We start from the raw sequence: 14,811 nt of genomic DNA on the forward strand, positions 1-14,811 counted from the left end.
CCCCCCCCCCCCCGGCTGCCCAATCTCCCTCCCCTCACAGTAGATGGAAGACTCTCCTCTCTGTAGTAACAGAAAGTAGGAAGAAGGATAAAGAAAAAAGCAATGAGAAATAATTCGTTGAACTTTGTTTTTTTTTTATATGACAGCTGTACTGAGATTATTATAAGCTCAGAATTGGAAACATTATCCACAATGGAGAAATAGCTGCTGAAAATGATGATTACTGTAGTGACTAAATTAACTTTGATTAGAGAAAAAACAATAGATGTCTGGAAACCTCTTGTAGAGGTTTTTTATGAAACAGAAAAACAAATTACTTATGATCTGTTGTTTCAGTGATTAGGAAAAACTGGATAATAGAAAAAGAGAGCTTATTTGGGCACTTTTTTCTTTTTCTTTGAAGTTTGTGCTAATTTTTATGTTCTCTTTCAAACTTTAAAGAAAAGAAAGTATGGCAAAGGAAACTGGATCAGGAAAACTGTAAAGAGGAAATAGTAATCTTCCCCAGTACTTTGGTCCTACCATGATGCATATTTTTCTCCTGGTGACTACTTGTGGCTTTTCCATAAAAAAACCCCCTTCTTCCATGAAGGAATTGATTAGCAGCTACCATGTCTCTTCTGACTTCAAGAGACTTAATAGTCTCCTTCATGATAATTAGATTCTTTTAATGATTTTCCCATTTACCTATGCATGTTCCTGGGATGCTCTTGAAATTAATACAGATACTGGGTAGGGCAGGCAGAAAACAGTACCCATCAGCATAGGTGAGTAACAGTGCAGCAGCCATATAGGTAACTGGCCAACCTTGAAGACCTCAGATCACTAAATTAGTCGTAGCCCCTCTGTTACCTGCAGAGAAAGGCAAGTAGGCATCCTTCTTTTGGAATTCACCCTTTTCATCCAAGAAATGAGCTGGGTCAAACTTCTCAGGATCTTCCCAATAGAGAGGATCAAAATGGACTGAAGCGCCCAATGGAAGAATAGTTGTGCCCTTTAAGGAGACAAGAAGATACAAAAAGCAAAAGTGGGTTTTTCCCTCCCATAATTTTTTAAATTCTTTCAAAAATGAGACTCCTTAGAAGGTATTAAAAAGTATTATTGATGCAATTTACAAGATGTTATCATACCTAGCGTTTGACCAATACATATTCACATATTTATAGAAAATTGTTAGTTGAAAGAAGAACATAACAAGACTGATTTGTCTACTGTTTCACCAAAGTAATCTGCATTTATCCCAGTTTATAATATTAAAGTATACAGCCTTCAAATTACAAGTGGAATTCAATGCAGTTCCTAAATTCTGAGGGTGTACTTTTGTTGTCTAAGTTAACAAAACAAATCCAGTTTTAAGAAATTGGAGTGACGTTATTAGAAATGCTTCAGCATTTTAAAATTATCTATTCAACATCTTATTCCTTTTCTCCACAGAAAACTTGGTTTTGAAATATTTTAGAAATACCCTCTAGTTATGTTAATATTGTGCTACTTTGGCACATCAGCATTATTTTTCTTTCAAGACTTTAACACATTTCTGTATCCTGTATCTGTATTGTGTTCTCTTTATCCAGAATGAGGTTGGGGGATTAAAACACCCCAAACTGATACAGAATGCTTGGACAGAGACAATGGGTGTCTACTGGGCCCACTACAGTTGCTCACTAATAATGTCGTACTTGGCCTTCACAGTCTCTGTCAGATCTTCCTTTCAGCTTGGTTTTTTCTTGCAGATATTTCATTATCGGATTAATAATATCATCAGTGCTACAAAGTGTGAAAATTATGTTGGTTTGCTGTTTAGGAACCTGTGTGGATTTGAGGAGATTTTTTTCCCTTAACTGTTCCTGCATATTTGAGTCTTGATTAAAGGGTGTGTAATGGGGAGGATGTGCGCAGAGCTGTTGCCTCTTGCTTTCTCTTTTGATTGTACCTTTTGAATGATATATAAATTAGGCTTATTACTGTATCTCTGTTCATGTCTAATTTTTCAGAGTGGCAAACCTCTAGGAATTTTGTTCCATTCTGCAACCTATCTTGATCTAAGAGGTCGAAAGCTTCCCATTTTACTGTATGGTATTTTTATACAATCACAGTGAAAATGATAGCATGCAATAGTCACAAATCATTGTGAAAGTGAATCATTTTTTTAAAAGGTATGTTTGCATAGTTTTAATTAAAAACAAAAAATAGGGTAACCAGTGCTCCTAGGAAGCCATTTTAAGAGAGGAGGTTTTATGCATTGTTGTATGGTTTTTTCCCCCTTCCCTTCCATTCAGTTTTCAATCATGTCTGCTTCTCGGCAACTGAGCGGACAAGACTTTTATCTTTGAAATGTTTTTCAGAAATGGTTTGCTATCAATTCCTTCCTAGATTGAGAGTGAGTTACTGGCCCAATATCACCCAGCTACAATTTTGATACAGATCTGTATGAAAAGAGGAACCCAGACTTTCTCTGATTTATCATACCCGAGGGATGAAGTGTCCTCTGAAATTCACATCCTGAGTTGTCATATGTGGGAAGTTCTCAATACTCGACTGCAGGTAACGTAAGATCTCATGAAGGAAGGCATTGGTGTAGGACAGCTTCATCCTATCCTCCATAGAGGGGACACGGTTTGTTCCTAAAACCTCATCGATTTCCTGCTGGGCTTTAGCTATAATCAATCATATTTTGTTAAAGCAAACAATATTATTTTAAAAAACTATTTAACAACTATGCACTGATCTATAGATACAAATCATCAAAATGAGCAGTCTAACTTCTTACTTCCCAATTTCACAGCTCCTTGAGCTCATTCACATAGCTGTTTGCCATGCTTCGCTCCTATCCTGGTTGGGAAGAAAATAGATAAAAATAAAACACACTGTTTCACCTTGTGCCCTAAAGGATAGCGAATCAAGGCTGTCCATTTATCTTGTCTACCTAACACTGTAAGGGAAGTGACTAGCAATCTCCCCCCCCCCGCACAACTCTCTTCCCTGCTGCCAAAGGAGAATTACCCTATTGACCACTAGACAGCAGCTAACGCTTCATTTCGTTAACTGCAAGCTAGCAGTCATCCATATTTGTGTATTTCATATGCAGCTGCTGCATAAATATTCTTGGAGTCAGAGTTCAAGAAAGTGATTTTGGTGCATGAGAGAGGCCTGTTTTCTGTTACACCCACACAGGTTCTCTAAATGACAGCATATATACTACTCTGATCATAGAAAAGGGTAGGAAAAGAAAAACACAGCAATATTTTGAAGTTTCCATATTTGAAATAAGGGAAGCATTCTCAAACATTGTTAAAATTATTCCATCTATATATAATTTCAGCATAGTCTGCTTAGCTGGGAAAATATTGGTCCATCCTTGTAATCCACTAATTACCAGAGTAATTTTAGTCACATATGCCTGATATAACAGAATAACAGAGTTGGAAGAGACCTTGGAGGGTCTTCTAGATCAACCCCCTGCTCAAGCAGGAAACCCCATACCATTTCAGACAAATTGTCCAATCTCTTCTTAAAAACATGCAGTATTGGAGCACCTACAACATCTGGAGACAAGTCGTTCCACTGATTAATTATAAAGCCTCTTACGTTTTGTCCTTCATGATAGTTGATTCTTGCTGTACATTCTTCTAAGTGTGATCTATAATGCATGCAAATCACTCAAGAAACGTATTTAGGAGAATGTGACATTTATATTAGGTTTCTATTACTGAAGTGAAGTTTCCTTAAAATACCTATTTGAAAGGTATTGGTCATTAACACATGGGGTTGTCATTTCAAATATTTGGAAACATCATGGAAAAAATGGCCATGAAAAATTCCTACTTACATTTGCAGTGTTTCTAGGAATCCATATTTGAGGGGTACAATATAAACCAGGGGTCTTCAAATTTGGCCCTTTTATGACTTGTGGACTTCAACTCCCAGAATTCCTCAGCCACCGTGCCTGAAGTCCACAAGTCATAAAAGGGCCAAGTCTGAAGACCCCTGATATAAACAAAGGTAATCACTCCACATACCTTGGATATTTGGGAAGTTGGCCAGAATAATAAGGCCAAATGAAAGGGCAGTGCCTGTGCTTTCTGTTCCAGCAAGGAAGAGTTCAAACACAGTCATGACCAAGTCTTCCATACAGATTACAGAAGAATCTTGTTCCTATAAATAAGGCAAAAATAAAACAAAACAGGTAGAATTTGTAATGTGTAGCCACATAATCGTGTCATTAAATTGTCCATCTGCTGCTTCTCATTTTTCTTTTATAAGACCAACTTATAACATAGGTAGGAAATAAACCAAGATAGACTCCTGCATATTGTCTATATTAATTTGAATGTCCAATTCAATTTAAGAAGAGTTTTGGTCTGGTGGATCGATGTTTAAATGAAAGAGAAACCGCTGGGATCCAGTTTGGTCTAGTGCAGGGGTCCTCAACCTATGGGTCGTGGCCTGGTACCGGGCCACAGGAATGGCTGGCGAGTGCATGCACATGTGCACTCCCCCACCCATGCCAGCACTGCTGTGTGGGTGCTAGCGGCTCTGTTTGTGCATGAGCGGGGGCGCTAGCACCGCCGCCAGGATCACACAGGTGCTACTGCCGCCACCATGCGCACACCCATTTGCGCATGTCACTCATGCTGTAGCAGAACATGTATTCTCTGAATACTATAGGCCAAGGAATTACAGTTAGCCAAATCTGGTAGAAGAGCCTTTTTTTGCTGTGGCACCTGCCGTCTAGAAAATCAATGCTCCTCGAGGTGAGAACCACCCTGACCCTCGCCTTACAAAAGGGCCTGAAAACCTGGCTTTGCCAACTGACTTGAAGCCCAATGGGGGCATCTTATTCTGGAACTGCTAATAGTTTAGGATGTCCCACCTTCATCCCATTTATGCATTGGTTCTTTGTATTCATTTTGCTGTTAATTTTAATAGTTTCACTTTCAATATCCAATGTTTTTAACCTTTTAATTGTTTTATACTATTGTTTATGGCATTGTATAAGCTATCCAAAATTGCTTGATAGTGAGACATGTAGCATATAACCTAAATAAATAGATCTCTTCTTCATGGAATAGAGCATCTATCTCCATCTTACAAACTGAGTTTTTGAAATCTGGCTCTGAAGTATTACATGGTTTATAAACTCTCTTTTCTCTGATATCCTCTTCCATAATACTTTTCAGTTCTTGTCAAGAAAAAGCAACAAGACTTCACTTCTCTTAATGCTCAAAGAATATTTGCTACTTCATGACTCAAAAGCATCCAGATTAATCTTGCAATGAATGTTTTGCTGGCACACTGTTGCGTTCTTTCACATGGAACCAAGTAGCTTAATACTTAATTAACAGATGGATAATTTTTCTGTGTTGGGAATACAACCTCTTTTGCCAGCAGGAGGGACACAGGAGGTTTTCCAGGGACAATCCTACAAGGATAGGGACATTTGTAATCCTCTCCTTTTTTAAGAATGGAAAAATGAGTTGAGTCCTCTGATAGAAACATTTCTCCTATTTCCACATTTTAATAAGGCTATCCTGCAAAAGTTCAAGGATCACACTAGTATTTAGTGAACAGGATGCTTTTATTTGTATGTTATTTTAGGTGGATTAGAGGGCCATAGAAATAGGAGATGCAACCTAAGGTTCAACTCCCAGTCCCACACTAATTTTGACACAAACCACCACCACCACTAGCAAGAACAACAACCAAACAGCATCCAAGACTGGCCATCCTGCCACCATGAAACCCCTGAAATCTTTTCCAAAAAGGTTTCCACTGAATTATAGTTTAAGTGCAACAAATTGAAGGAGTTGTTTATTATTTAATTTATATTAAGGCAATTAAATCACACTCAGTTTTTGTTCAATCATTTTAGGGAACACATCTAGAGCCCATTCTCTTCAGGACTCTCAGCCCCCAAAGAGATAACATTCCTATGCTCTTGTCTATGGACATTCTCAGTCATCCAGGTCATAGTTATCCCAAAGGTGCTTTTTCACAAGGCAACTGGATTTTCTTGTTTTTCTTTCAAGACTTTTCTCTTCTCATCCAAGAAGCTTCTTCAGAGCTGAAAAAGCTCCTTAGATGAGAAGTGAAATGTCTTCTCATAGAGCAGAGTGTACACAACGGTTTCTTAAGGAGTGAGTTTGTTTACAATGGCCACTGCTCCTAGGACGCTGTGTATTTTATTGTAGTATTTGTTGCAGAGTCAGGAGATATTAGTTCTTTCATTTTCTGCTGTCTCAACAGTACAAATTGCTCACCACCATGGGCATCTCAAGAAAATGGAGGATAAGTGCATAATTCAAACCTTTTTCCTTTTGTACTTTTGTGCAAAATATCTTTGCAATGTACCTTTTCTAATTTAAGCAGGAAGCAATCGATATAGTCTCTCGGATTCTTTGGATCCAAGGTCTTCTTGTGAGCGTCCACTTTACTCCTAATGAAGTCACAGACCTTGTTACAGTTAGAGAGGACTTTATTATGAGGCCCAGGAAGGAATTTCATGATATTTGGCAAACTGCTGTATATCTGAAACATGGTGATAGTAAACATTAGCCATTGTCAGTTCATTTCTTATGCTCTGTCTCAGGAACTGCACAGAAAAATGATTTCCCTATAAAGTGACCTTTTATTTCTATCCTTTTTTGAAAAAAAACAACTATGCAAGACCAAATACAGATATATTCATTCCTTACCAAAGAAATATAAAATATACAACTAAAACTGATTTCCTCAATCTTTAACTTTGCAAAAGTGTGCCTCATAGTCAAAATGTTTTGAACCAAGATATCCCAGATGGACTAACCAGGCAGTTAGCGCAACAGCCAAGGGATCATGAGCTTCACACCCTACAACCAATTTCTCCCTGTTAGGGGACCCTAAATGGGCCTGAAGTCACCTCAGAGAGGTGACAAAGAAGGAGGGAAGCCCCGCTGACTGTGGAGAGACGGCGGTCAATCTGGTCGTTCGAGGAAACCTCTCCAGAAACCAGCAGGAGAAAGGCTCGCTTAACTCCAGAGTTTAGCCCCAGCTACAAGCAGCCAAAACCCTAAAGCACTATTTTAAGCTGACTGTAAACAACATGCTTGGAACTGGGTAAGAACACTGTTTTATGTGAAATGGACAATAGTTAAATCTTAGAATAGTTAATTGAGAAGAAACAGGGTTAAAGCTTTATGTATCTTTGATGACTCTGGATATAATCACTGCTAAGTAGCAACATAAAAACTAATCAGAACCAAGAGGAACAATCACGTGAACAAGAGATGAAGTGTGATTCTCACAAATACAACTTTTATAAGGCCACTTTAAAAATCCTCCCATTTTTGTAGATTGAAGGGAACTAATTGAACCCTTTTGCTGTTAAAGAGAAAACTCCACTTGTAGAAGCACATAAAATCGACATACCACTCCGGGATTGCTCAGAAAGAAACTATTAAATTCTTTAAAAATTTCCAATATTTCAGTGAAGTTTTTATCTTCATAAGAGAATCGATTCCCAAAGACAACAGAGCATATCACATTAGAAACAGAAGCTGTGGTGGCTGGGATTGTATCAAAGGGGTGACCTGAAACAGCAAAAAGAAAGGAGAAAAGAGATTGTGTGACCACATTTTGCATCCCCAAACCCTTTTCCCTGGTCATTTTGTTTAAATTACATTCTATTTGGGAGAATGTCTGTCTGGGAGTTGGGATTCAACACACAGTGTTCACCACCCAGTTATGCTTCAGCCTACTTTTTAATTGTTGACAAGTGGAATAGACTAGACTAGACTAGACTAGACTAGACTAGACTAGACTAGAATAGTGTGTTTGTCCGAATGTGGTTAGACTCACAAGAAAATTGTCTACAGTACAGAAACATTAAGTGTACTTGCAAAACAACAAAAGAAATCATAATCATCATCATCCCCCATCTTGATATAACCTTGACATGGTTCTGGGGCTTGTGGGCTCTGTGGAAGATGAAAGCTATGCCAGAAGTTCAATCATACTGGACAGGTCTCATCAGAGGAGTCTCTCCCATTTAAAAAATACAGTGAGACATAAATTTCAAAAAGCCATACTGGCTCAAATGTCGCCCAGGTTAACAAGGTCCATGCTAGATGTTGGATATCTGGTGAAAAATGGGCTACAGAACTCAGGACTGTTGGCTGAGCAACCAGAGCCAGCAGCTACAGAACTACTGGAAGAAAAGGTGTTTACCCATCGCAAATATACAGTGATTAAAAACAAAGAAATGATGTTCTGTTATTACAAATCAAGTCCAACAAGAAGCGGATATTTGAAACGAATGCACCAGTTCTGGAAAAAACATTCAGAACCAGAAATAACAAAATAGAGACTAGCAGATGAACATCAATTTATAACAGGAAATAAAGTAGTCACAGAAGTAGAATTGGAAGAACTGCAAACGTTTACCCAGGGCAAAGAAATCAAAGCCTTGCCAGAAGTAACTCGGACTGTACAGGCAAACCAGGGAGAGTTGGCAGTAGAGGAATCCAGCAGAGATATAAAAAAAACTGTTTTCATTTGGAAACCAGGCATCCTATCCTCTGCCTCAGGAAGAAAAATGCCCTCTAACTAAAGAAATAAAAGAATTGAAACAAAGAATAACTGAGCATCTAGAACAGCACACAAACAAGAGAATAAGTCTGCCTGAATTGAAACTTGTTCCAAAAAACCAGCTAGCACAAGCATTAAAAGATGCAAATACTGCAATATCAAGTATAGGCATCAACTCATTGTAAGAAACAAACCAACTAATATATAGCACAGCTGCAGTTATAACTGAATATTTGGGATGCAAAATCAACAAAGAAAAAAACACAAAACAAAAAAGGAAGATTAGACTGGAAAATAAGATCAGAAAGTTGAAATCAGATGCAAGCAATCTAGAATAAATGAAAGAAAAGAAGCTGAAGAACAAGAAGACCAAAGAATACCTAATCAAGAAATACTACTTAGAAACAAGGAAGATCAAACTGCAGTGAATCAGTCAGCACCTGACAAGGAAGAAACAGTGCAGTTCTGGGTGTAGATATGGGAAAACACAAATAAATACAACAAGGTCGTAGCTTGGTTGAAAAAAGTAGATAAGAATAAAAAAGAAGTTGAAATGAAAAAACTAGTAATAACAGCAGAAATGGTAAAGAAAAGAGAAAGGAAAATCAAGAATTGATCAGCACCAGGTGTAGATGAACTGGATGGTTTTTGGTTGAAACATTTAACTGGTCTATACCTACTTGTTGCCAAGCAGTTTAACAACATACTACAAGGAGGTGACACTGAAGAGTGGCTAACATTTGGCAGAACCTGATAATGAAAGATCCAACAAAAGGGGTATAGCACCAGGCAACAACAGGCCAATTACCTATTTAATAACAACTTTCAAATTGTTACAGTAACTGTTGTGGTAGCTGATGGAGATCAAACAGCATCTAGTTGAAAACAATTTCTTTCCACCTGAGCAGAAAGGAAACCACCCCAAAAACAGAGGAACAAAAGTTCAACTGCTAATAGACAAAATGATTTTGCAAAATTGCAAGAGAAGGAAGACCAACCTGAATGTATCATGGATTGACTACAAAAAGGCATTCGATTCTCTGTCACATGACTGGATAATCAAGTGCCTAGAAATAACAAGAGTCAGCAGAAACATCAGAAGCTTTGTGCAACGATCGATGGCAAAATGGAAGACATGGTTGAAGGTCAATGGTGAAAGACTGGAAGAGGTTAATATCAAGAGAGGAATATTTCAAGGAGATTCACTATCACCACTACTATTTGTTATTGCACTGTCAACAATACTAAATAACTCAGCCCGTGGCTATCAAACATCAAAAACATCCGCCAGACTATTCACCTCCTTTACATGGACAATCTGAAGCTGTATTGAAAAACACCATCTGAAATAGAATTGCTGTTCAACATTATCCGTATATACAATCAAGATATTGCAATGAAGTTTGGACCGGACAAATGTGCCATGCTCACCATCAAACAGGGAAAAATAGCAAAAACTGAAAGAATCAATTTGCCCTATGAAAACAACATCAAGAGTTTGGATTAAGATGATTACTACAAATAACTGGGTATCCTTCAAGCTGATAGCATCAACCCCATTGAAATTAAGAAAAAGATTAGAGATGAATACATCAAGAGAGTGAAGCTCTTAAAGTCCAGATTCAATGAAGGAAATACCATCAAGGCAATCAACACTTGGGCAATTCCAGTCATTAAATAAACAGCTGGAATCACACAGACTGACTACAAGCAGCAGAATGACAAAGTAGCGACAATAATGCATTGGAAGATCTGCAAGAAATATCATTTGCCTGCAAGCAAGAACTGGTGGTACCATAAAATAGAGAATGTAATAGAAAATGAAGAAGTTAAATTGCTCTGGAACTTTAGAATTCAAACAGACAGGCACCTGCCACATAACATCCCAGACTTAACAATTGTCCATAAGAAAGAAAGAAAAAGTCTGGATAATGGACATGGCAGTGCCTTGAAGCAGCAGAATAGACAAGAAAGAAGTGGAGAAGATAACAAAATACAAGGCCTACAAATAGAAATAGAACAACTGTGGCAAAAGCAAGCAAAGGTAATACCAATAGTAATAGGCACCTTGGGTACAATCCCAAAACAACTAGAGCACCACTTGATCACCATTGGCATTGACAAATTCACCATCAGTCAATTACAAAAGATGGCTTTACTAGGAACTGCTTCCATCCTGCGACGATATCTGTAATACCATCAAACATCCACATCTGCCTATCCCAGGTCCTTGTAAGGGCTCGATAGGTAGACAAAAATGCAAAACCAGTCTGAACATCTGGCTGACTGTGCAACGACTACTACTACTACTACTATTACTACTAATAGATATGACAGTGACAAAAATGCCAAATCCAGTCTGAATGTGCAAGTATGCGATGATAATACTAGAAGGAACTAGGAGGAAATAAGAGATAATAAAAGGAGATTTCCGGTTTCAGAGGCAGCACCTCTAGCTGTACGAAGAGACTCGCTCCTCATCAGCTAGTTTCCCTCCGCCGGTAGACCCTTATGCGGGTCGAAAATCGCCCTGGAGGGTGCGACTACCGTCGAGGAGGCTATGCCCCCCGGCTGGCCGAGTGAACTCTGAGGGCCGACGGAGAAGAAGATTGGCCAGTAAAATGGCCGATCACCCAGCTGCACCAACCGCAAGTCAAAAGAACAACTAAGCATGAAGACTCACCGTGGTGAATCCGGGTGAGACTCCTTTCTCCTTTCTCTCGCTATTCTGATTCTTCCTGTAAAGAGCTCTGACTATTTCTCTTTGCTAAGAAGGCGGCGGCTGCCTATATCGGAAAGAGAGCTTAAAAGAAAAGAAAAGAAAAACCCTCTTTGTCTCTTTTGGTTGTTTTTTCTACCATTGGATTCTCTTTGTGGGGATATTTGGGGGAGAAGAAGAAGAAGAAGAAGAAGAAGAAGAAGAAGAAGAAGAAGAAGAAGAAGAAGAAGAAGAAGAAGAAGAAGAAGAAGAAGAAGAAGAAGAAGAAGAAGAAGAAGAAGAAGAAGAAGAAGAAGAAGAAGAAGAAGAAGAAGAAGAAGAAGAAGAAGAAGAAGAAGAAGAAGAAGAAGAAGAAGAAGAAGAAGNAAAAGAAGAAGAAGAAAAAGAAGAAGAAGAAGAAGAAGAAAAAGAAGAAGAAGAAGAAGAAGAAGAAGAAGAAGAAGAAGAAGAAGAAGAAGAAGAAGAAGAAGAAGAAGAAGAAGAAGAAGAAGAAGAAGAAGAAGAAAAAAAAAAAAAAGAGGATATTGCTATTTGTCCCTATCAACTTTATAATGTTGGAGATACCTTTCTTGTTAAATTTTTAAAAAATAAGACTGAAAAAAACATTTTTTTTGTTAACTTTATCAACTTGGAAAAAAGATCTTTCAGTCCACTGAGGACATCTGGTGGCCAAAAGTGACATTATAACTCTATCTTTGTGATTGGAAGAGGGATTGGATTTCATACAATAGTAAAAGAGAAAAGATAATCTGACATTTGGGTGGTGAAGCTAGCTATTAGACCTTTGGAGGCGGATATTTGTGGACTTTTTAAAAATATAATTTCTAATAAAGGAACAGGCTTCTCTACTACCAAAATGGAAGAAAATATTCCACATCTTGACTATGATTTAATATTGGAAATTGTTTTTTGAAATGACAGAAGACTTCAAAACTTATTGGAAACCTAGGAGACAATCTAAAGATGCCATCTTGGCACTTCCAACTGACCGTCCAATAATGAATCAAGCCATGGAACAAGGAACACTAGAGGAACAACAGAGCAATTCTGAACAGGCTTTCACACATTGAGACACACATTCTAAAGAGACAAAGATATTATGCTTACAACCCAATGACGAATCTACGCTGGGAGTAAAGGTGGTAACCACTGAGTCAACCAATTCTACACAACATTACCTACAACAGATGGATAACTTGAATGATCAAGAACTAATTGTAACTGACTCAGTTCAAATATCAAAAATAACAAAGATTGACACTCAGACACAACTTTCTGGAAACCACAACAAAGCGGATAACTTATTCATAATTATAACATGGAATAAAAGTCAATATAATACTCAGATGATATTGGCAGGAAAAGAAGAAAATTTTGCTCAGTTTGAATTGGTTAGAAACTTTTGTAACCAAAGTTTGAGGTTTGATAATTGAAAAGTTTTAATATGGGAATTAACTTGGCATAGAAAGAAAGCTAGAGTCAGGTTTAAATGTGAGATAAAACGCTACTTGATGGGTTAAAAAGGCTTTAGAGATTTTGTCTGATTTAATAACGAAAGAAGGATGAGAATTGACTGTTATCATACTTGATAATTATTAGGGAGTAAACTTGTTTAGGGGTTAAAAAGATTTTATAGACGTAGAGTGATGAAATGATAGAACATGTTTTTAAAAATAAATATGTATTTTTTGGAATTACATTATTATTTTAAATATGATAATTATTTTGAAATAGAGAGAGAATTTCTGTCTGATTTAATAATGAACGAAGGCTGGGAATTTCTTGACATTATACTTGATAAGTATTTGAAGGCATAAACTTTATAAAAGGGCTTAAAAAGATTTTTTATAGATGTAGATTGATGAAATTATAGAATATATTCTTAAAAATAGAACTGTATTTGTTGGATTTATATTGTTATTTTAAATATGAAAAATATGTTGTAAGAGCCACTTGTGATAGGGAAAAAATTAGTCTTAATGAATGATCTAATATTAAGGATACCTGAAATCCCAATTATATGTCTATTGAAATGTAACTGGAATATGACAATTGTAATTAGTAAAGCTTAAAACAGGATATAGATTATCATAATTGCAAGGTGATTGAGGATTTTTGTTTGATGGAACTTTATCTAAAATTGTATTAATTTTAATGTAATATTATCCCTTATAGAGAGGAAATTGTTTATAATTAATTTGAGCTATATGTATTTGATTTTGTTGAATGATTTGACACTCTGACCACCACGTTGTGTCCTAAGCTTTTGTAAAAAATGGGAAAAACCAATAAAACTTTTATATAAAAAAAGAGATAATAAAAGGATAAGCCACACTTTATGGGTTAATATGGGTTAATATAACCAGAAGGGCAGAGTACTGATTCACCAAAGGCCAAATATTGTTTCTGAACTGATAAATAACTGTTTTACAATATTGTTGTTGAGAGGCAAATAGAGGCAGGAACATTATATACACAAGCAAAGGCAGGATATAAATAAATAAAGTCTCCTACAACATGAGACCACCTTCAAAGGTTGCTATCTTCTCCACCAAACAGTGGGCCTCTTCCAATATCCGCTCAGCCATCTGCTTCTTTCCCACTCCAAAGTTCCGTAGCATGGTGAGAATAAAGCGACGCAGAATCTTCCATCTTGCATGTTCACCAATAAGACCTGGAGGGATAGAAGTTGCAATAACAGACAACAGATACTGCAACATTTAAAAAATAAAGTAACAAGTTGACCAGTAGTCTCCCTCATTCTCAAAACATCTAAGGAGGGGGAGGTTTCCCCTATCCAGTCATATCCAACTCTAGGGGATGTGCTTTTTCTATTTCTTAGCATATAACCTCAGCATATAACCTTAGCATATAACCTAAGCATGAAGACATTTCTGAGGTTATATGTCCAGCATGACTATACACTGAGGCACTTCCCACTGAAGTGTTACCTATTTATCTACTTACATTTGCATGCTTTCGAACTGCTACATGGACAAGAGCTGGGGAAAGTAACTCGCCCTGTTGTGCAGTTCTCAAACCTGGCCTGATAGCTTTCCAGCTAAGGAGCTCAGGGTTTTTAACCACTGAGCCATCCTGCCCCCTCAAAATATTTACTCTTTTCAAATGTCACCACTCCTGTGGAACTGCATTGGCTGCCAATTTGTTTCCAGGTGCAATTCAAGGTATTGGTTGTCATCTTTAAAGACCTTCATGGCTTGGGACCTGGTTATCTGAGGGACCATTTCTTCCTGGTTACATTCACCCAATCCATAGAGCAGGAAAGCAAGGAATGTTGTGGCCCTGTCTCCTATGGAGGTACAATCTGGCAGGACCCAGAAGACGGGCCTTTTCTATGGTGGCTCCCTCACTTTGGAATACCATCCCTCCAGAGATTAGACTGGCTCCCACTTTAACTGAAAACTTGGCTTTGTGAACGGACCTGGGGAATCTAGAATGGAATGGAGCCCATCAAGTGGCTCGTTTGATTGTGTGTTGTCACCGGGGGGGGGGGGGGGGGGGGGGTT

At 37.7% G+C, this 14,811-nt stretch overlaps 1 protein-coding gene across 1 annotated transcript in view; it reads right to left on the reverse strand.

Annotated features, from left to right (window-relative positions):
* The window catches only part of LOC107286787 (cytochrome P450 2C5-like), a 23,857-nt gene that overhangs the window by 4,224 nt on the left and 4,822 nt on the right, over nt 1-14,811 (reverse strand). The window contains exons 3-8 of the mRNA XM_015815212.1: nt 13,812-13,958; nt 7,408-7,568; nt 6,352-6,528; nt 4,020-4,155; nt 2,470-2,657; nt 853-994 (exon numbers count right to left, since the gene is read on the reverse strand). Of these exons, the coding sequence (XP_015670698.1) occupies nt 853-994; nt 2,470-2,657; nt 4,020-4,155; nt 6,352-6,528; nt 7,408-7,568; nt 13,812-13,958 (951 nt within the window). The remainder of the gene's footprint in view (nt 1-852; nt 995-2,469; nt 2,658-4,019; nt 4,156-6,351; nt 6,529-7,407; nt 7,569-13,811; nt 13,959-14,811) is intronic.

The sequence above is a fragment of the Protobothrops mucrosquamatus genome, unplaced genomic scaffold (assembly GCF_001527695.2).
Source record: "Protobothrops mucrosquamatus isolate PMUCROS unplaced genomic scaffold, P.Mucros_1.0 scaffold325, whole genome shotgun sequence".
Lineage (NCBI taxonomy): Eukaryota > Metazoa > Chordata > Lepidosauria > Squamata > Viperidae > Protobothrops > Protobothrops mucrosquamatus.